Source organism: Rousettus aegyptiacus, unplaced genomic scaffold, assembly GCF_014176215.1.
Source record: "Rousettus aegyptiacus isolate mRouAeg1 unplaced genomic scaffold, mRouAeg1.p scaffold_m13_p_1, whole genome shotgun sequence".
Classification (NCBI taxonomy): Eukaryota; Metazoa; Chordata; class Mammalia; order Chiroptera; family Pteropodidae; genus Rousettus; species Rousettus aegyptiacus.
Window position 1 is genome coordinate 3,049,167 of NW_023416284.1, and position 21,420 is coordinate 3,070,586.

The following is a 21,420-nucleotide window of genomic DNA, read 5'->3' on the forward strand; positions in this document are numbered from 1 at the left end:
CGGCCTCTTACGTGACAGAAGGGGGACCTCGATGCCAGGAATCTGTAAAGCCGGCCTCACCCCTACTTGTGAAGGCGCCGATTCTCGGACACTGGAAAACCACGATGGCAAGACGCCACCGCCGTGGCTGCCATCGGCGCGCAGGCGGGGGGTCCGGGAGAGGGGCGCGGCCACGGCCCCCGTCGGAGGGACGGTCAGCCCCCAGCACGGCCTGGGGGGAGGGGGCGGGCCACCCATGGGCGAGACAAACTGCAGGTGGAGGAGCGACAGGAGCCCCAAGACCCCGACGTGGAAGGGCAGTGCCTGGCCCCCCTTTCCATCCCGCAGCCTGAGACCTACAGCGAAGGAGTCTCTGACGGCTGCGTGCGGGGCGCGGGGCCCGGGCCGCAGACACGCGAGCGCTGACCGCTCCCCCGGCCAGGTCTCTGCTCAGCTAATGTGTTCACTGTGCTGCAGCCGAGCCTGCTGGGGCCCCGGAACGTTCCGGGCGGGTAAGTGTGCTCCGGCCCCTGCGGCAGAAGCCTGGATCCCTTTACGGAGCTCTGGGCACAGCACTGTGCAAATTGGAAGGTGCGAGACCCGCCCGCTCCTCCCACAAGCCATGTGGACTCTCCCACATGGCGTGGGGGGGGGGGGTGGCCTGGGCTGGGAGGTGGGCAGCAAGGGGACAAAGGGGCCTGCCTTCCTCGGCTGCAACCAGGTTATAAAAAGCCAGCACCAGTGGGAACTGGAGCCACACTCCCCTGCAGCGCCCAGTGGGAGGAAGGAAAGGGGTTTCCATGGTTACCACACCAAGGAAAAGAATATTCAGATCAAACTGGAGTCAAAGGTTCGCACAGTGAGCTTCAGCCTGAGCCTGGTTTTTGGGCGGGGGAAGGGGGCAGGGGGCAGGGGGCAGGGGGCGGGGCGGGGCAGCCCCACTGTCGGGAAGGGCAAGGCGGGTGGGGAGAGGCCGCAGAGGGGCCAGAGGGTGCCTGTGCCCGCCAGCCGCTCCCACCCTCTGCCTCTCTGCCTGGCACGAGCTGGTGGCAGGCGAGGTGGGCAGCAACTGCACGCGCAGGGCCGGAGCCCGAAGGCCAGGCTGAAGCCCTACTCTGGGCACACGGCCTCAGCTCGCTGCTCAGCCGGCCTGCGCCCCGCTCCCGCCCACAGCGCGCGGGCGGAGGTGGAAGGACAGGAGGCCATCGCGGGCAGTGTTTGGGCCTGCCCTGCGCACAGCCAGCCCGCGGTCCGCGCACGGCTTACCTGTGAGGATGTTCTCGGACGTCACGTTGACCTGGACCTCCACGGAGTGCTTGGACGTGTAGGTGATCTCGGCGCTGGCGTGCACCACCTCGCCGATGCACAAGGGCGACAGGAAGTCGGTGCGCTCCACCCGGGCCAGGGCGGCCACACAGCGCTCCTGCAGAGACGGGGGGCGGGTCAGCCTGGCCTGCGGGCCCCCCGCCCCAGAGATGCACCCCCAGAACTGCCGTGGCTTTTTTGCCACTGTGTAAGTAATGCGATTCATTGACACCACACAGTCCTAAGTGTAAAACCACAGGCGTCCGAAGGCGCCCGGAGCCCTCCTGGGCAAACCGCAGGTGGTCCTGAGCACAGGGATCACACACAGCTTTTTCCTTCCATCTAACGTTGCAACGAAAGACACGCAGTACTTGCATGATGACAAGGGAAAGGGGCCACGCACACGTGTTACGGAAAACATAGGAAACACAGAAAAGTCAGGGAGGGAGGAAAAACGCTCCTCCCGCCCAAAGACAAGCACTGTTCCTATTTCGGGATCTTCCTTTCCAGGCTTTTCCCCCGGAGAACGGGCGTTTTACTGGCTTGTTTGTTCCTTTGCCTTGATCTCTGTTTTGTCGTTTGAGTCTTACATAGTTGCACAAAAGCTAAATTTACACTTCCACGGTCTGCTTTGTTCACACGACGGGAAGAAAAATAATCTGCCATGTTATGACAGGCCCTGAGCGATCACTGTTCTTTTATTTAAATTGTATGTATCCTTCAACACAGCAATCCAGCCTTACGACTCGAAATTCAAGAGGAACAAAAGGGTCTCAGGTCTGCCTCTGGCCACTTGTCCCCGCCACTCAGGATGCCCTCAAGTAGTGGAGGAACAGAGCCAGGTAGTGCCCGGCACTGGGGTTCCGGCACTGGGGTTTGGCTGGGGGCATCTCGACAGCCCTCCGGGGCGTACACCCCCTACGGAATGTGAAGGACCTCCTCATGCCCTTCACGCATTTTCCACGACTGCCTCTTCCCAGCACTCCATTTCAAAACAGCGTTAATGGCCAAATAGAATCGAGTAGTCTTCTGTCGGTAGAGATTTAGGTCAACCCCCACTGTTTATTATGAATAACTCTGCAATGAGCAACCTCCCACTTACGCTGTTCTCAATACTGGGCGCTGTTTCCTGGGTGGGAGGGACAGACGCTGTGACACATGTCCCCAGAGCACGCGACAGGACAGCAACGCCTGGTGCGGCGGAGGCACCGGCGTCCCTTCTGCATCTGCGCTGAGAGAGACGCCTTGTGCTCGAGCGGAGACTGCGGGTCTCCACCGCCAAACAGAGCACCTAAGGCTTTTACCACTTTTACCCGAAAGCAATCATCTCTTCAGGATGTTGGACGTGCGCGTCTGAGACACTGTCCCGACGACTGGGCAGGGAGCAAGGAACAGGAGACGGGGTTCAAGTTCGAGAGCCTGTCGGCCCCTTGCCGGCCTCGGCACCCGCTTTCCCAGTTAGTCCTCACGGTGGCCCTTTTGCGAGGGCCGGAGGATCTGGCTTAAGCCACTGTCGGTTCGAGCCACGCCGTCAGCCACCTGCTGCCACCGTGGCACCAACACACGGCTCCCCCACCTGCCCGAAACTCACCTGGCACCTGGCAAATGTGCCAGTCCCCTGGCCCACCCCATGGAGGATCTCCAAGGGACCCCCGTTTTCACCCTCCCAGGGGATTCCTGGGCACGCAGACCAAGGCTCTGGGACAGCTCCTGCTCCTCCTCCTGTCGCCGTCCTAAGGCAGGCCCCGGGAGGCAGGCAGCGAGGGCACCTGGGGACGGGCCCAGGGCCAGGCCAGGCTGTCCCGCTGCTGTGTGCTTGTCCCCCTCGCCCCAACGCGCGCGCACGTACACACACACACACCCATGTGAAAACACAAGGAATGCGGCTCAGCTTTGGGTAAACTCGTGTGGCCACAGCACCACCCACTGGCCGAACGCGGGAAACGCAGCACGGTGGAGGGGCGGGGCATGGCCGAGCACGGCCGCAGGGCCAACGCCGGCCGCACGAGCCGCCCTTGTTACTGGAGAGTGGGGGTGCGCGTGCCCACACGCACACACGCAGACAACACAGACAACACAGACACACGCCTGAACGCTTTCACAGGGAACGCGGCCCATGTCTCGCTCCCCTGCACGTCTGAGGCGTGCGCGGACCCTTCGCCCACAGTGCTCACGCCGCCAGGCCCTGAGCCTGGCCAGGGCTCTGGCGGGGGGCGGATGATCAGGACCCACGCTGGGCGATGCCACACGGCAGTGGGTCTCCAAAGACGGCGTGTGGTGGTAGGGGACGGCTTCAGATGAGGGGGCTGGGTGGCCTCTCTAGGGAAGGCGCATTGGAGCTGAGACCCAAACGACCAGGCGTCGCGTGACCGGTGCGGGGGTGTGGGCACCCCAGGCAGAAGGAGGGCAGGGCAGGCCCTGGGGGCCGAGCTGGAGGCCAGGCTGCGTGCCAGGACGAGCGCGACCGGCACAGGCAGGAAGGCGGCAGGGCCAGGCAGGCCCCTCTGGAAGGCGTCCGCGAGGCGCAGGAACGGGAGGGCTCGCTTTCTAGTCTGCACGCTTCGGAGCTGCATGAATTCCTAGCAAAGGGCATTTGTGTCCCCTCTGTAACCCGAACACGCGTGGAGTGACGTGAGGCAGAGGACACGGACGCCTCCCGGTGCTGTCCCAAGGGATGCTCTTAACGCAGACCTGTCCTGAGCCTTCGGGACGGGCACAGGGACACCTGGGGACAGCCTCGTGCCTGCTCTTCCGAGGCGAGGCCACTTACAAACATGAAGCTTGGTCCTCTCTCAGCTTAAAACGTTACAGGAGAGGACACTGTCTGCCGGGCAGACGAGACGGGCTCCCACGCTCTCGTCTCATGATCACGCGACCCTGTGACAGAGTGTCTGCTGTTCTGAGAGCTGGCTGCGCTGCTGGTGAGTCCACATCCAGCTGAGGACGACACAGGCCCGGGACCTAGGGCGGCTCTAACCTGACCGTGAGCTGCTGTCTCCCGGGACTGAGCAGGGCGCCAGGCCTGCCCCAGGCATTCCAGAGACCAGTGCGATCCAAACATTCAAAGTATGGACTGAGGGGTGCAGGCACACATCAGACACTGGGGGTTCAGTTCCAACAGAGCAAGTCACACTCTTCCTGCTGGTGGCGGGCCTGGCCTTCAGCATGCAAAAACGCACCCTCTCAGGGTGCAAGGCGGCGGGGCGAGCCTGCATCTGCCCCTGCTGTGAGGCCCTGCGAGCCGCCTCGGACTCTGGCTCCTGTGCGTCCCGTGCCCTGTGACTGCTTCCAGGGCTCAGGGCGGGAGGGACGGCCCCACCCTGGGGACGGCCGCCAGCATCTGGATCACCATCTGCCCTAAGACGCGCCCTCTGCCATGCTCCCAGAGGTGGCCGTCACCGCACTGCCCGTTAGATGACGGTGCCCTGGCAAACCACGCGGTCTGGGCTCCTGAGTGACCACAGGGCTTTGAACGAGGACCAGAGCCTCAGAGGCAGAGCCAGAGAGGACAGTGCTGGGGCCTGGGCTCAAATCCGAGCTCTTCCGCTGACTAGCTTGTGACCTGGGGCAGTGACTCCTCCACTCCACGTCTGTCTCCTCGTAAAATGCAGACAATGCACGGCGGCTGCCAGAAATCACGTACAGAGAGGACCGGGAGAGGGAGCAGGTGAGTGACCCAACAGACGAGTCCAGAGCCAGCTCATCATGCTGTTTGTATCCTGCGCGCGCGCCAGCGCCATGCCCACCCACGCCACCCTCGGCTGACGCCCACTTAGAGGACACGGCCCTGCACGGCCTTTGAAAGCCACCTAACTCGTAAGCCTCTGTTTCCGGCCTTACAGAGTGGGGATAAGAAGACTGTAGGGGAGACCCCCCCCCAAAAAAAAGGAAGGCCGGGCACCCAGCGTGTCCCTGGCACAATTGAAAGCTCCTGCAAGTGGCTCCTGCAGACACACGGTTCCGGCGGCCGCAGGTGGCTCACGGCTTGATGCTGAGCACCCGCCCGGTGGGGAGTCGACGGGCAGAAGTCCCTGCCCTCATGGGGCCCAAAGACTGATGAGCACAGTGCACAGCATGCAGGGGCGACAGTGCTGGGGGAGCCGCAGCCGGCCGCAGCGGGGATTCGGGCACCTGGAAGGCGTGAGCAGAGGGCGTGCTCACACAGAGGCTGGAAGGAGGCGGGGCGGCCGGGGGTCCGGTGAAGAGCAGCCCTGGCAGAGGGATGAGCCAGTGCAAAGGCCCTGGGGCAGGAGAGCCGGTGCAGCCCGAGGGGGTGCCAAGGCTCAGAAGAGGACTGGGAGCCGGGTAGGGGCGCGGGGGGTGGGACAGGGCCCGGGACCTGCGTGTATTCAGGCTCCTACTCTGTGTGAGACGCGGTCGGTCTCAGTGATGTGCTGTGACTTCACAGCTGAAGGGTCTCTCCTAGCTGGGACAAAGCAGGGAGACCAGTTGGGAGGCTGCTGGTAATTCAGCCAGGACGTGACCGTGGCTCGAACTGGGTGGCAGCGTACCTGGGCGGCAGCGTACCTGGGCGGCAGTGTACCTGGGCAGCAGTGTACCTGGGTGGCAGCGTACCTGGGCGGCAGCGCTCAGATCTGGAAATACGCAGCAGAAGGAGCCAGCAGGACTGGACACCAGCGTCCACGGGCACGAGAGCAAGAGCAGGGTCAACAAAGGCTCTGGGTTTGAGCCTGAGTAACTGGTGGCCACAGAGGCCACTGAACCGAGCGGAGGGGGACCACAGGGGTGGCAGTCTGGACTGTGTTTCTGGGCCCGTCACGGTTAAGGTGCTAATTAGCATCCAGGTGGAGTTGGACCGTGGGGCCACGTCATGGTGCCCAACCACACACAGGGTGAGACCACCGGGGAGAGTGCACAGGGGTGTCCCCTGCCCTGCCCAGAGACCCAGCAAAGCCCCTCAAAGGTAATCACCAGCCCCCAGGCCAGCAGCCAGCCACCTGGAGCTGCCTCGGGCCCACGAGCCCCTCCTGGACCTGCAACTTGCGCATACTATCCTGGGACCACCAGCCCAGAGGCATCGCCAAGCCAACATGTTCCCTTCGGACCCCCAGAGAAGTAAAGAGGAGCTGGGGCTCAAAGCACAGGCTCGAGGCCTGGATTCACAACCCAGACCAACCACCTACCTCCCCACGTGGCTTCAGGCCGGTGGTCAACCTCTCTGTGCCTCAGTTTCCCCATCTGTGCAATGGGGAGAGTACAGCCGACCTCTACCTCTTAGGGCGGCGAGAGCACTGCATCCACTTACAGCACGGTCTCCCGCTGGCTCCCAACACCTCCTGGGGCTTCTCCCCGGAGGTCCAGCCTCTCTTGCCAGGCCTCCTGGGACCCTCACTGTCCCTCCGAGAGTCTACCAAGGCACTTGGCCCCCACCCCACCCCTCAGGCTCAAGCACATCCTCTCCATGGCCACCAGAGGGCGCACTGAACGTGGCTGCGCTCCGGATCAAACCAAACTCCCAGGGAGGCGGGGCGGCCCTCTTCACATTCCGGCCCGCCAGCCCACGTCCATTCCACCGCAGGAGGTGACCAGCCAGGCCCACAGCTGCCCCGATGTCCTCAACCCAGAAAGTCCCGCCCTCGTCCTCAGCATCTCCGTGCCTGCGTGGGCCTGCCGGGTCCACGGGCCACAGTGCCAACACCTGCCACGGCCACCCAGGGGTAGGGCAGGGGAGGGACTAGGCCCAGGGCAGTCTGCAGGCATGGCTCTGTAAGAGCTGGACTTCAGGAAGATTCTAGAAACCAAGCCTCTTCCAGACAGGAAGGAAAGTGTTAAGAGGCAGCTGTTGGCAGGCTACCAACTTAGTCCCCACCCTTCCCAGCTGAGCGCTAAACCAATCGCCACTCCCAGGAGTCCCGACCAGGGCTGGGGGGGTGGAGCTTCCGGAAGTGCCTAGAGCCGAGGAGCGGGGAGGGGACGGCTCCTCCTCCCAAACTCCTCCCTGACCCAACAGGGGGGCAGTCCTGAGCACAGCAGGCCCGCCTGCAGGCGGGCGCTCCCAGGCTGGGGAGCGGCCCCAGACACCTACCCTGTTCTGGCTGTTGCAGTGCCGAGTGCTGATGATGGCCCCCGCCTCCTCGATCATCTTCAGGATCGTCCCTCCGTGGACATTGCCGGCCACGTTGGCATCATCTGGCCGCATGATCCTAGGCAGAGGGGAGAGAAGTGGCAGGTGAGGCCCCTGGACAGGATGGCACTCGGCACTCGGAACAGCGACAACCCCGGGAGAGAAGTTGCTCCTCCAGAGGGCCCAACGGCTCTCAGAGGAGAAAGGACTTCCACGTGTCTGGTCAGGGTGGGATGCTCACTGACAGGCCAGACCAGGGGCTGGGCGCTGTTTCCTCGGGGGAGAGGAGGGCAGGAAGGGGGACCTACCCCTGGAGCCTGGGGTGACGGCAGGGACTTTTGGTAAAGGCAGCAAGGCGTAGGCATGGTTGTGGGGGCTCCTGACATGCCTGTCCCTACTGGTTCCCAGGTCCTCAAATGGCCAGCAGAGCCGAATGAGCACAAGGACAGAGGCTGTGGCCACTTGGAAGATGGACAAATCTCTGAGAGTACCGCCTTCAGTTCTGAGTACCAGAAATGCATCACAGCCTGGAGACCTGTCAGCACACACCTGCCCGCTCACCACCTGCCCCTGGCGAGCTCCTTGCCGGCACCAGAGGAAGCCGAGTCCCCGGGACTGAGAGCCAGGAGCTCCCCAAGGTCAAGAACTAAAACGCCACCCCATTTCCCTAAAGAGGGAAAACCATGCCCTCGCGCGGGCAACCAGTGGAGGGAAAGCCCCCGGAGCCCCAAAGAGCCAGCATGGTGCCCCCCCCCTGTGTCCCGCCCCCACAGGGCCTGGAACTTTCCCAGACAACCATCTGGCCTGTGAAATCTGTCCAAAGAAGCCTCAGGCCCAGAGGGAGGTGACAGGCAATGACAGGCCATGGTTCCAGTATGCCCAGCATCCACCTGCGGGCCACCCGGCCTGCCAACGTGCCCTCAGAACAGCACCCTCCACGCTGGGCCACGGAGCTCCGCCACCCTCTGGCCTGGCATCGTCCAATGACTCCATTTGGCAGCTCAGAGGCAGTCAGACTGCGGTTGGTCCTGGCTTTCCTCTTACTATCTGGTTGACCCGGGCAAGCTGCCAAAACTGTCATGCCTCCACTTTCTTGTCTGTAAAACAAGCATAACAGAACTTCCTACTCGACTGTGCGAGGAACTAGATCACACGAAACAACGCGGATAACCGACCCAACAGGTAAGCCTGGCACACAGCCAGCAAGGTAAGTGCCACCTGTGGTGGGATCGGCGCTGCTTCCTAGGAAGTTAGCTAGCCTACTCCAAGGAAGCTGGAAGCTCCAAGAATGAGCCAGAAAATGAACACCCGCACCCCAGGGTGACTGGAAGCTGTCTGTGTCTGTCACTCGTGCCCAAGGTTGCCCCTTCATTCCGGAAGATCTGGCTAGGGAAATCACAGCCTGTTTGGGCCTCCTGGCTTCTTGCCCTGCATCACTCGCTCAGGGGCAGCAGCGGCCGTGGGAACCACCCGAGCACAAGAAAGAAGCTCCACTTGGCTTCTCAAATGTTCATTTAAGAATATTTCAAATCAACTCAAAATGGATTAAAGACTTGAACCTAAGACCTAGGACCAAAAAGCTCCTGGAAGAAAACGCAGGCAGGAAGTGCCTTGCCGCCAGTCTCCGCAAGGATTCTTTTGGGGGTGGGGATTTGACACTAAGAAGCAAAAATAAACCAGTGCGACCACACCAAGCTAAAAAGCTTCTGCAAAGCATAAGGAACCATCAGCAAAATGAAAAAGACTACCTATGGAATGGGAGAAAATATTTGCACATCGTATATTGGTAAGGGGTTAAGTAATATCCAAAATATATAAAGAAGTCATAAAACTCAAAACAAAAAAAATCAAGCCAATTTAAAGATGGGCAGAGGAACTAATAGACCTTTTTTCCAAAGAAGACATACAAAGGACCAGCAAGTACATGGCTCCCCATCACCAATCAGCAGGGAAACGCAAAGCGAAACCCAGTGAGCCCACAGCCGCGCCGCCCTGAACGCGCCTTATCTCGTCTCATCTCGTCGGTAAGCAGGGCTGGGCCCGGTTAGTACTTGTATGGGAGACCGTCCAGGAATACTGGGTGCTGTAGGCGTTTAAGTAAAAAAAATAAAAATAAAGCTCAGTGAGATATCGCCTCGCACCTGCCAGAATGAATCACCTGTAAGTGAACAAACGACCGGCGCTGGCGAGGATGGACAGAAACAGAAGTGGACGCTGGAGCACCGCGGGCGGCATGGCGGGAAGGCAAACGGGCGGGCGCGGCCGGGCGGCAAGTGGGGCTTCCTCTCCCGCTAACCACGGAACCACCGTCCGGCCCACGGCCCCACGTCTGGGTCCTCATCCGAAGGAAACGGAATCGCTCCCTAGCAGGGATGTTCCCTGTGGCATTCGTCGTCTGTGACAGTCAGGATGTGAAACGGCCTGCGTGTCCATCCGTGGAGGAGTGGACAGAGAGGCGCTGCGTACAGACCACGGACTGTCAGCCACGACCAGGAAGGAAGCCCTGCCATCCACGGCAAGAGGGGACGCACTGGAGGGCATTATCCTGAGTGACACGAGTCAGAGAAATACAAATACTGTAGGATCTTGCATATACGTGGAATCTTTAAAAAAAAAAAAAAATCAAAGATGCACAGAACAGATTAGTAGTTGCCAGAGGTGGGGGAGGGGCGGGGTGGGTGATGGAGGTTTTCAGACTTCCGGTTAGAAGAGAACTGTGTCACTGGGATGTAAGGTGTTGCTTGGCGACTGCAGTTAACAACGTTGTATCACATGTTTGAAAGTTGCTTAGACCTTAAAAGTTAGACCTTAAAAGTTCTCATCACAGAAGTTGAACACAAAATGCAATATATACATGCCTTACTGTTGAATTGTACACTTGAAACCTACTGGATTTCATGAACCAATGTCACCGTGATAAAAAATAATTAATTTTAAGAAGTTCTCATCGCAAGAAAAAAAAATTGTACCTATGTAAGGCGATGGATGCTTACTTGTCGCGATCGTCTGCAGCAATACATACATGAAATCCCCATGTTGTACCCCTGAAACTGATACGTGTTATATGTCAGTTACTTCTCAACAAAACTGAAAAATAAAACCGCTAAAAATTTTAAAAATATTTTTGAGTTTTAAAAATTTAAGCTTATACTGCTATGCTGGGTTTTTGTTTTTGTTTTTAAGTTTGAGTTAAAAAATAGCCAATTTAAATAACAAAACTGCTATATCGACCTCTTTTGCTTTTGTCCATCTGTGTGCGGGCCGGTCCTCCCGTGGACACAGGTGCCACATGGAGGCTGCGGAGCTGCAGGCGACGGGGCCGCGGCCGGGCGAGGCGAGGACACAGGTCCGTCCTTGTCCTTGCCCACGAGCGCCAGCGCCTGCCCTCTGGGGAAGCCTGACTCCCGGGGCGGGCTGCGCTCTCTGTCAGCGGCTGGGAAGAGAGGCGCCCACGGAGGCCCGGGCACAGGGGACGGAGCGCCGACAGCCAGACAGGCCGCGACGAGGGACGGAGGGGAGCGAGCGGCCTCTGAGACAGAGCAGGGGCCAGCGCCTGAGGCCGGAGACAGTCTCAAGTCACCTGCAACACGAGGGGTCCCCAGAGACCCTGGGCCACCAGCCTCCCACTGCCCCCAGGACTGGGGCGCGTGGGGCACTCCCAGTGGGAGCGGATGCCAGGAACAGCAGACTGCCTGCTCCGCGGACGAAGGCCCACAGAGGCCAGCAGGCCCCCAGCCGCCTTGGTCACTCTGGGTCCCGCACCAAGCACCGTCCCAACTCCCCAGGCCAGCCGACCACCCAGGCACATGGTGCAGGCACAAACCTCTGCCCAGTAGGGCCTGATCCTGACCAGGCACCGCGCAGTACCACGGAAGCAGGCTCTCCCCTCCCCCTCGGCCCCCGACCAGACGCCCTCCCCGCAGCCCTCGCCGCAGCCGCGGCTGTGGCCGCTGCCTTCCCGGCCTCCATCCCACAGCCCAGCACCGGCACCTGCCCCCGTCTGCCTCTGCTCCTTCCTTCCTTCCAAACGGCTCCGGAGCTGCCGGGCGGGGCTGTCCCCCAGGACCTCCCAAACTGCCCGGTCAATCTCCCAGGCCCTTCTTCCTTGACTCGCCTCCCCGCCATGGCCTGGTCATCCAGGGGAACAGCCAGGAGAACGCGTAGCCTAATGCAAGCTTCCTTTTTCCATTCTAAAAAAAGACACGGGTATGAAAAGGGCCTCGCTTTCCACTTTGCTGTTATTACAAAAGAAAACAGAGCCCAGCGCCCCGTCTCCTGGCCAGGGAGGCGGCAGGGCGGCTGGCAGACTGACCACGCAGGACTGAGTCCAGGATGCCAAAGCTTTGGGATTTTCAAGGCAGCCCAGAGACGCGGAGTTTAGCGTGAAAGCCCCCGTTGCTGGGGCGGCGGCCCCTGACTGGAGGGTTCCAACGCCACAGGGGTCGCTCAGGCGGCGGGCGGGGCCATCCCGGGAAGCTGCGACCAGCCACCAGCTGTCTCTCCCAGCTCTGTCTGCCCCGCCCCTCGCCCAGCTACCCTGTGCATCGCCCGCTCCTGGACCCCACAGACTTCGGGGAAAGGAAGGCCGTCTTGGGGGCATTCCTATCCCCCCTCACCCTGTCCTCTCAGCTGGCCGGTGGCATGGCAGCCTTCCCTCTGCAGGCGCAGGCCCTTAGCGTCCCCTGCCCCATTTCCTGCCCTCCCCACCCTCCCAGCCACTGGCCAGCAGCCCTTCCCCTCTGTGCCAGCTGCTCCTGCCCCAGAGCACAGGGTGACCAGGCCAGGGCCGGGGCCTAAGGCTAATGGAAGTGGGTCCCCTGCCCCCTCTGAAGCAGAGGCCAGACTGACAGCAAGAATTCTAATGGGACCATCAAACCCAGGGCCAGGGGTCACTCCCAGGAAGGGCGGCCACCCCACATGGACTCTGGAACACTTTCCAGAGGAAGTGACACCCGGGCCATGGGAATGTTCCAGAAAGTGGGGGTGGGGCACCTCAGCCAGGAGAATTCAGTGAGTCCAGAGGCAGAAGACAACACCCTGAAGCTGGCCAGTGGCCCCTGTGTGTGTGTGTGTGTGTGTGTGTGTGTGTGTGTGTCCGTGTGTGTCTATCTGTGGCTCTGCGTCTGTGTCCGTGTGTCTGTGTGTGCAGAGAAGGGCAGGAGCTTGTCGCCCAGGACTGGGACCAGGGCGGGCTGGGGAGCCTCAGGAGACACCGGAGCCGGTGGTGTGCAGGGAGGTCCCCCCCAGGGTGGGGCAGACAGCGGGCTTCCAACCCATGCTTATCCAGTGTCCCGAGAGTGACCTCCTTGAGCAGGAGTAGTTGTCACGCCCTGCTCAGACCCTGCGGGGCCCCTCCCACCTACAAAATGAAGCCGCAGGCCTGCGGCCAGGCCTCTGCAGGCCCCAGACTGCCCTGTTTCATCTCCCGCTGCCCTGCAGGGTTCCACGCTGCGCCTGCCCAAACCAGTTCCAGGGACCAGTCCCCACCGCCAGGCCCGTGCCCGCCCATCCCTGCAGCATCCGACCTCTGCTCTGTGAAGGAAGGGGCCCCATAACTGATCCTACAGACCCTTCCCCCCAGGATTAACCCAGGTGTATTCAAAGTCACTCGCCGCAGAGCTGTTCATAATCAGAAGACGGGCCATGTCATAGATGCGCCAATGAGGGACCAGTTAGACTGCGCTACAGCCACATCTGTGACAGTGCACAGTCCTAAGCGCGAGGGAGGACCAGAGGGGAAACCCGCGACACGATGGGGACCAGGAGGCTACACCTGCGGGGCCGGTGCCGACGGTCTCCGGGAGTGGGGCCTGGAAGCTACTGCCGGTCCTGGAAAAGGGACCAAGCGCTGGAGCCGGGAGGGGACGTCGCCAAGACGCCTCCCGGGCATTGGGACTTTAAAGCCCCGTCACACTGGTCTTTAAAATTTCTTCAAAGCACAGCTCAAATGCACGTCCTCAGCAAGGCCTTCCCTGATCTCACCTCCCCGAAGCCGCTGTCCCCTGGACCGGCCAGCACCTGGCCCCAGGGCCGTCTGCAGCAGGGGCTCTCGGGTCCAGCCTACCCTGTCCTAGACAGCACCGTGGGCAAGGGCAGGAGAGGAGAGGGAATGGAGCGAGAAAGGGCGGACAACTGAGGGGCTGGGGACCCGGCGGGGCCACCCCGTCCCCTGCTGTGTGCTCCCTGTGGCCAGTCTCACTGCAGACACTCCGAGGGCCAGCCCCGTCCCCCTGCAACTCAGGGCCTTCCGAAGCCCAGGCCAGTACAGGCCCCACACTGAGACCTTGTCCTGTTGAACTGCGTCCCCCAAAGAGGTACGTCCAGGTCCTCACCCCCGGCCCCTGTGACTGTGACCTTGTTGGGAAATAGGGTCTTCACAGGTGTAATCGAGCTCAGATGAGGTCACGAGGGTGGGCTCTATTGCGGAGTAAATGGTGTCCTTAGAAGAGGGAAATGTGGACATGTGAGAAGGACATATGGACAGAGAGAAGGCCACATGACCATGGAGCCAGAGACCGCGGGGATTCCTCTCCAAGCCAGGAAGCACGGGCCTCGCCAGCAGCCACCGGATGCTGGAAGAGGAGGGAGGACCTGCCCTCAGGGCCGCCTTGGTCTGGGGGCGTGTGGCCTCGGGGGGGGGGGGTGAGCACATATGTTTCTGTTGTGTTAAGCCACTCAGCTTGCCATCATCTGTTCCAGTACCCCCAAAGGCTCCCACAGGCTGTGCCCCTGGCGGCCCCGGGAGGCAGCAGTGAGCGGCAGGGGCCCCAAAGGCCTGCTGCAGTGGCCCCAGCTCCAGCCTGGCTCGGCTCCTGCTCCCCGAGCCCGGCCAACCCAGGCAGGGCCCCTGCTGGCCTTGTGGCAGCTCCACAGGCGCCGACCCCTGCCTGCCCCTCCCGCAGCCGCCCCCCGCCCCCTACCCCCCAGCATGGGCCAGCATCTCCAATTCGCAGCGAAAATGTCACTGCTAAATCAAACGCTGCTGTGTGAGTTCCACGGTTTTCTGTATCTGACCCTGAAAGCCGACAAGCCTGTCTGACACGGGTGGTGGCGGCAGCCAGCACAGCAGCTTCCGCGCCAGGTGCCAGGTGCGCCCTTCTCAGGGCCAGCTGCGGAGGTCCCGGCGGGGCCTGGAGGTGCCGGAAGCTCCCTGGACACGTCCTTTCTGAATTAGGCCTAAACCAGAAAGGCAGCAGCAGACCCTCCCTCCCCGTGGGGCCGCAGGTGGCCGCGGGGCCTCCTCCCCACTCAGCGCAGGGAGCAGTGCCCTGGCGGGACCGGAGCCGGGCTCTGCGGACGCGGGGAGGAAGAGCCGGAGCTGCCACTCCAGGCAGCAGAGGAGCTGCGGGCTCGCCTCTCGCCGGGACGTACCAGGAGGACTGCCTGGGGGACAGGCTGATTCGCCAGCAGCCTCGACCTTGGGACCTGGAAGCCAGGGTCAGGCGCACGTGAACACCTCATCTTGCCCCAGGGCCACCGCTCATCCTCTCCAATGTGCTGCCTGAGAAGGCTGTGGCGAAAGTCCGACCCCGCTACACTGCCCAGAAGAGGCAGGGGCACAAAAGCCAGCTGGGCCAGGAAACAGTCCCTGGGGCCCAACGAGACCCCGAGCAGGACAGGGAACGGACAGCAGAAGCTCTCCGTGCGGCCCACCAGCCGGCCCCACCGGCCCCAAGCGCCCGGGGCTCTGGGCTGAGGCAGGCGCTCCACAGCACTCAGCCTAACCCAAGAAGCCCACCAGGGTGACAAAGGGGAGCACCGGGCAGCAAGGCCTAAGGAGAAGCAGCTGCCATCATCCTGGGGGCTCGGACTGGGTGGGAGTGTGCCACGCCAAGGTGCCTCGCTCTACTGAGCACCCACAACCTAACCCTGCCGGGAGCCCAAGTGGCCTCCCGAGGTGGGACTTCCTGTCTCAGCTTTGGTTAACGACCCGACAACCACGGCCGACAAGAACCGGGCCAGGGACAGTGCTGCTGGCCGCATGAAGCCAGCCAGCCTGCTGGACGCAGGGGCCACCTCCCTTCTGCCACCCGACCAGCCCCTTCAGTGCCCCCAGACAGACCACCTGCCACACTGGCAGCCACACAGGGACCTGTGACCAGATGTACCTGCTCAGCTGGGAAGCCACGCCGGCTGGGACTTCCCAGGTCCGGAGAGGCAAGGGGAGCAGCTGGCGTCACCGAGTCACCCATCCTCCCCACCAAAAACATCTTTACAACTTCCTGCCGTGCCGGGTCTAGTGGGGGGCCCCCTGGCCCCCTGGGCTACCACTGAACCAAGAAGAGGCTGCCTCGCCAACCTAAGGAGTCCACAAGAAGCCAGTGTCACAAAAACCTCGTTTTGTAAATCCTCACAAGAAGCGAATCTGTGGGCCCTCCAGCTGCCCTGCCACGACATCCAGAAGTCACAGGGGCCGCCTCTGAGAGGCCCCGGAGAGGCCAGCGGAGAGGGCGACGCCCGCCCGGCCTTGCTCTGGGGCCGCTGCAAAGGCCCGGCCCCGGGCCCGGCCCCACGCTGCACGCCCTCCAGAGCTTCCTGATCGGCAGGTGGGAGGAGGGTCATGGGCCAGAGCGCGGCTCACAGGGACAGCGCCCAGCACGCACGCAGCCCGGCTTCCCGCTCAAGGGCGCTGGCATGTCACACCATGCCCGAGCTCTAGGGTCCAATGAACCACTGGCAGGAGAAGTGGGCAGGCAGTGCCACAAGCTCCGCCAGCCTCGGCTGTCCTGCGGCCAGTCCCTCCTCCCCCTTAACCTCGTCCCCTCCCGGGTGTGTGGGCTGCCAGCCGCGGCCCTGCCTGGCCCCTCCGCCTCCTTCCGCCCACCTTCCAAGTTAGAAAGAAAGCAGTCCAAAGATCAGGGTGGCTCTGAGGCTACACGTGTGACGACTGTGGCCGTGCCCAACGCCATCCCCAGAGACGTCGCCTCCCAGGAAGCTGCAGCAAGAATGAAATCGCAAGCCCCCAGCCAGTCACTGGGCACGGGACAGCCTTGTCAATCAGGAGAGGCTCTGGCCACCACGAATGAATGAATCAGCCTGAGGACCATTCAAGGCATGCTCCCAAAACCTGCCTCCTGGCCACCGGTCCTCCTGGCCACCGGTCCACCTGACCTGTGGGGCAAGTCTGGCAGGTGTGCCGTCAGGGGTAAAGTCAGGGCAGAGCACCACTTAGACTTAGCACACACGGCCTGCACACTGGCTCACACAGACCCCTCGTCAAAGGTGAGCACACTTCTGCCCTTTAAACAGGCCCCAGTCCAAGGACGTCCCTAAATATAATTACCAAAAGCACCAGCGCCATTGCACAAGACCTCCCACCTTTACGTAAAGAGAGAAAGAAAATTCCAGACTGGCCGACACCACAGCACCAGGTTCCACAGGGAGGCCGGCGGCACCTGGACCCAGGCCTGGGCCAGGCGGGTGGGAGCAAGGCCGCTCGTGGGCGCTGCCAGCCTGGGGCGCGTCGTACCTAGAAGCCAGGCAGGGGAGGGGGCTCTGAAGGGGCAAAGGGGCTTCATCATACCCAAGACGTCCACCTGGAAGGAGGTCAGGGCTGAAACCTTCCCAGAGAGCCTTCCCAAACGACATGGCTGAGCAGGGGTCCCTCGGCGCCTCACTGCTCCCCAGGGTGTTCCGCTGTGAGTAGAAGTGACCCCCTTTATGGGCGGCTCCCCAGCCATTCCCGTGACGCAAGGCCAGCAGTCCCTCCCACCCCTGTGCCCCCAGCACCTGGCCCCGTGCCGGGCACAGCACAGCACCCTGAGTATGTGCCAAGCTGCAGAGTGAGTGGGGAGATGTCCCCACCCCGCCCTCACTCACCCCGGACCCTGAGTCCCCTTGGGTCATCTGGACACTCAAGACCTTTACATTCCTGGTCGGCAGCCCGTCCTGCCCCCCACGAAAAGCCTGGACCAAGAGGCCAAATGTGTGGCTTCCACAGGTCACGCTGGACACAGACCACCACAAAGGGCACTAGTGACTCCCAAGAGGGCTGCGCGCCAGGTGTGGCCCAGACACCTCTCACCTTCAGGTGGAAAAAAGGTCCCCAAGGCTGTGAGGCACCCCCGAGCCAAGTGTCTAGACACCTCAGCTCTGCCCGCACCAGACCGGGGCCGCCCCCGGACACCCCACCACTGGACAGCCCAGGTTTCCCCACAGCTTGGCCTTCCCTCAAGGACAGACCTCATCGCTAACTTCGGAAGAATTTTAGGGACGAGCCTTCCCGAAGCAGGAACAGGGTCTCTGCCGGCTCCACCTGTCCCTCCCGAAGCCGCCGCGGCCAGATGGGACTAGAAGGGGCCCCTCTCCTTGAAGCAGTGCCCTTCGAACTTGGCCCCTCCCTGCACGTGGGCCCCGAGCCTCCCAACGCAACCCTGGCTTCTCTCCCGCCAGGGCATGCTTGGCACGCCGCCAGCCACAGGAGGGGCAGCCAGAGCATCACCGCCGGCCCCGACCTTCCACAGGACATCGGGGCTGACAGACATCCACGAAACTGCCTGGCTCGAGCCCCAGCTCGCACCCGTGAGGGAGGGAAGAACGGAGAAGGGAGGACGCTTGCCCCAGGCCATGGCTCAGGCAGGTCAACAAAGGGCCACACACTGTCCGGATGGGTCCCCAGAAGCAAGGTCGGCCAGAGGGAGGCGCACCCCACCCCACCCCACTGCGAAGATCCACTGTGCTTGCTACGAAAACACCAAACAGGTAACAAAATGAAGTGAGTTAAAACGACTCACATACAGGAGAAGAGGTACAATCTGCCTCATCAGGCTCTTTTTAAGATACAGAAAAATCATTAAGATACCGCGAGACTGGCTTAAAGATAAAGCCGTCCTCACTGCAGCAAAAGGCAGAATCCGACACAACCCTCAACCGGGTAAGAATTTTCTAAATAAGTCAGCCAACAGTGGACTGAGGATTTGCACCCGATACTGAGGCACAGGCTAGTAATATGCAGAAAAGAACCTCGACACCCATGACTGAGAATACGCTGCCCAGAGGAAGCTTTTCAGCGAACCGCAGAAGTTAAAACCAAAACGAGGCGTCCTCAGAGGGAAGACTCTTCAGCTTTGGAATGACCCCTTCGATGGTGGGCTCTCTAGGACATCTAGAAACTGAACAAGGTCTCGAGATGGCAGCACCTGACCTGCTCCCTCGCCTGTCCCACACCTGCCCGAGCACCAGGGGCAGGGTCGGCCCAGAGCCGAGCAGACAGGCAGGAAGAGTGACGGCAGGGACGCAGAGCTCCGAAGGTCGGCCGGCCCGACCTTCCACAGGACATCGGACCGGCGGGCCCTGGGACGAGGGGCCGTCCAGGGAACCCCGCGGCACTTCTCCTGGAACCGGAGGCCGCTCGGCTCCCACCGCAGCTCACTCCCCGTGCCAGGACGCGGAGGGGCGGGGCTCGGATCCAGACCCCGGGAGACCTCCCACAGGTGGGAAAACGAATGACCCCGTTTTCTAAATGGGCAAAAGACTGGAACAGATACTTCGCCAGACAAGGTACGCAGGCGGCAAATATACACACGTGGAGATGCTCGGTGTCACCGGACGACTGGGAAGCGCAGTCGAAGCCACAGTGCGGCCCCCCACACGCCCGGGAACGACTGGCATCGGGACGCCTGGGCCACGCGCCGCCGAGGGGCTGGGGGCGCCGGAAGCGCGGCTGCTGGGCTTGACGTGTCTCCCCAGCACCCGCCTGAGCGCGCCGACAGGGCGCAGGGCCCCGCGCACTCCCACGGCCGCCCCCGGATGCCCCGCGAGGCTCCCGGCCACGGGTCGAGGGTGCTGCGGTGGTTTGTTACACGTGGACTGAGTTTATTTGCCCCTGTGTGAACTAGATTTAAATTATACTACATGTGTGTAAAATGGCTCCACCCATGTTAGTCCTTGGAAATGTAACCAACTTGTTTTGCCGAAGTGAAGTTGTTTACCCCAAGAGTGAAACTGTTTTGATCAAGAGTGATGATAACCAGACACCTGCGCACCTGGCTGATAAGACACTGAAGACGTCACCGCTACACATAAAACCTCCAGGACTCTGCCCGAATCAGAGCTCTCTGTCTCACAAGCGTGTGTCTCTCCGTCCCTTGATTTCCTTCTTGGCCCAAGACTCTGCCCATCCGAACGAGAGGCCTCTTTGCCGATCCACGGTTGATCGACCGGCAGCTGACCCGGCATCGATACGGCGCCGTTCCTGCTCGTCGTGTGTCCGGCTCGGCCAGCATCGCCGGGTGCTCTGCCAGGACTGATGTGGCATGCATGACCCGAGCATGCTTGCAATCTTATTCGTTTGTGTGTCTGCACCCTTACTTAGTTGTCGTCTCGCTGGGCTCTTCATGCTTAAGCATATTAAGCGCAGTGCTGTCGCGGGTTCGAACTGGCTCAAGGGCCTTAGGGAACAAGCGAAGCCACCTGTGCGTAAGTGCAAAAATGAGCTTGACTTGGACAGACAGCATGAGAAGAAGGGCATAGAGGGGGTCCCTTGTGATGCCCCGAACTGGAAACAACCGGGCGCCCACGCTCAATGGACGCGCAGAGCGTGGCCCGGGGCGCGCGCCACCCGGCGACAGGAGGGAAGGCCACGGGCAGTGTGGCAGCGTGGGCGGGTCTCTGGAGTGACCCGCTGGGGGAGGCAGGGCGAGCTGGGGAGGAGCACATGGTGCTCCCACTCTAGAAAATGTAAACTCAGCGGCAGGTCGGCGGCCGCCTGGGGCGGGCAGGGCAGAGGAAGGGATTCCTGCGGGGCAGGAAGGCCTCCTACAAGGCTGGGCACGGTCATCGCCCGACTGCGAGCCGGCATCACAGGTGCGCCCACGTGGCAATTTACCAAGCTGCTCACTTGAAGGAGGAGCGGCCACATGAAGCACACCTCGGCACAGCATCGAGGTGAAGAGTCGTGCCTCTCACCCCAGCCCCACCGCACAAACGCCCTCCGTCCCGACTTGACTCTATGGCCCAAGGAGAGCTTACTGGAACTCAGCCCACTTCTCCAAGAGGTGGCAGCGACTGCCACGAAGTCCCCAGGGAGCTGAGCTGTGCTGGAAGTAGGGTCCCCCAAGTGCCCCGGCCACCAGAAAAGGCGGGAGGGAGGTCGCAGATGGCCCTGGGAGCCCCAGGTGTGCCCTGGCTGAGAGCCCGACCCGCCGAGCACAGCCAGGTGCCACTGTGGCACCAATCAGAGGCACGACACACCCACAGTGCTGGCAGTGAAGCCACAGTGGGCGGACGAGCTGGTCCTGAGGGCTCCTCCAGAGCAACTGAGTCACAGGCCTGTGCTCCACATGGCCACGCCAAGCCTCGCCTGGCAGGACTTCCAGGTCCCCCTGGGAGATGCCCGCTGAAGACACCGGGCCTGAAGGCCTTGCGGGGGGAGAGTTAGGCTGGCCCGTGAAGGGGCCCAGGAGAGAGCAGGGCGACCCTCTCAGCCTCTGGAACTCCAGCCCGGCCCACTGGGCGTCACCCGCAGACCACGGGCACAGGTGCCCCGAGAGGCAGCATGGAAACACCCAGGGCCACTGTTCCAGGAAACCTGATCCGGGCCGGAGTCGTGGCTCTGCCACCCCCGCCATGTGCCTGTAAGTCAGTCGCTGCACCTGTAGGGGCAATTTCTTCACCTGTACTGTGGAGGCTAAGCGCAGAGCTGGGAGTTCCCTGCACTGTCACACCTTACATTACCTGCTACGCTCCCTGGATCTAGGAAAAGCCCCCGACGTGGCTGAGCACCAAGGCTGGGCCACTTGGAGGAACCAGCCAAGGACGCTGCCGAGAGAATAAAGACGCAAGCCACAACCTGAAAATGGGCGAGGGACGGGTAGAGACGCCCGAAGGCGCACGGAGGGCACGCGACACGCGAGCCGTGAACTCAGGCCACTGCGCACTCACCGGCATGGCCGGAATCCGGGCCCCGGCACCGCCAAGGCTGGCGAGCACGCGGAGAAAAGGGGACCCGCGCGCACTGTCTGCCGGCGGGAGTGCGAGCTGATGCGGCCGCAGTGGGGAACGGTGTGGGGGTTCCTCAAAAATTAAAAGTACAACTATCGTATGGTCCAGCA

General features: G+C 61.9%; 1 protein-coding gene and 1 long non-coding RNA gene across 2 annotated transcripts in view; one reads left to right on the forward strand and one right to left on the reverse strand.

Moving 5' to 3' along the window:
• ACOT7 (acyl-CoA thioesterase 7) overlaps positions 1-21,420 on the reverse strand; it is a 77,193-nt gene that overhangs the window by 45,349 nt on the left and 10,424 nt on the right. Inside the window, 2 exon segments of the mRNA XM_016165338.2 lie at positions 1,246-1,402; positions 7,331-7,448. Of these exon segments, the coding sequence (XP_016020824.2) occupies positions 1,246-1,402; positions 7,331-7,448 (275 nt within the window).
• Positions 7,356-10,507, forward strand: LOC118608697. The gene is made up of 2 exons (XR_004953143.1): positions 7,356-7,474; positions 7,778-10,507. It is a non-coding gene; the product is annotated as an uncharacterized LOC118608697 (long non-coding RNA).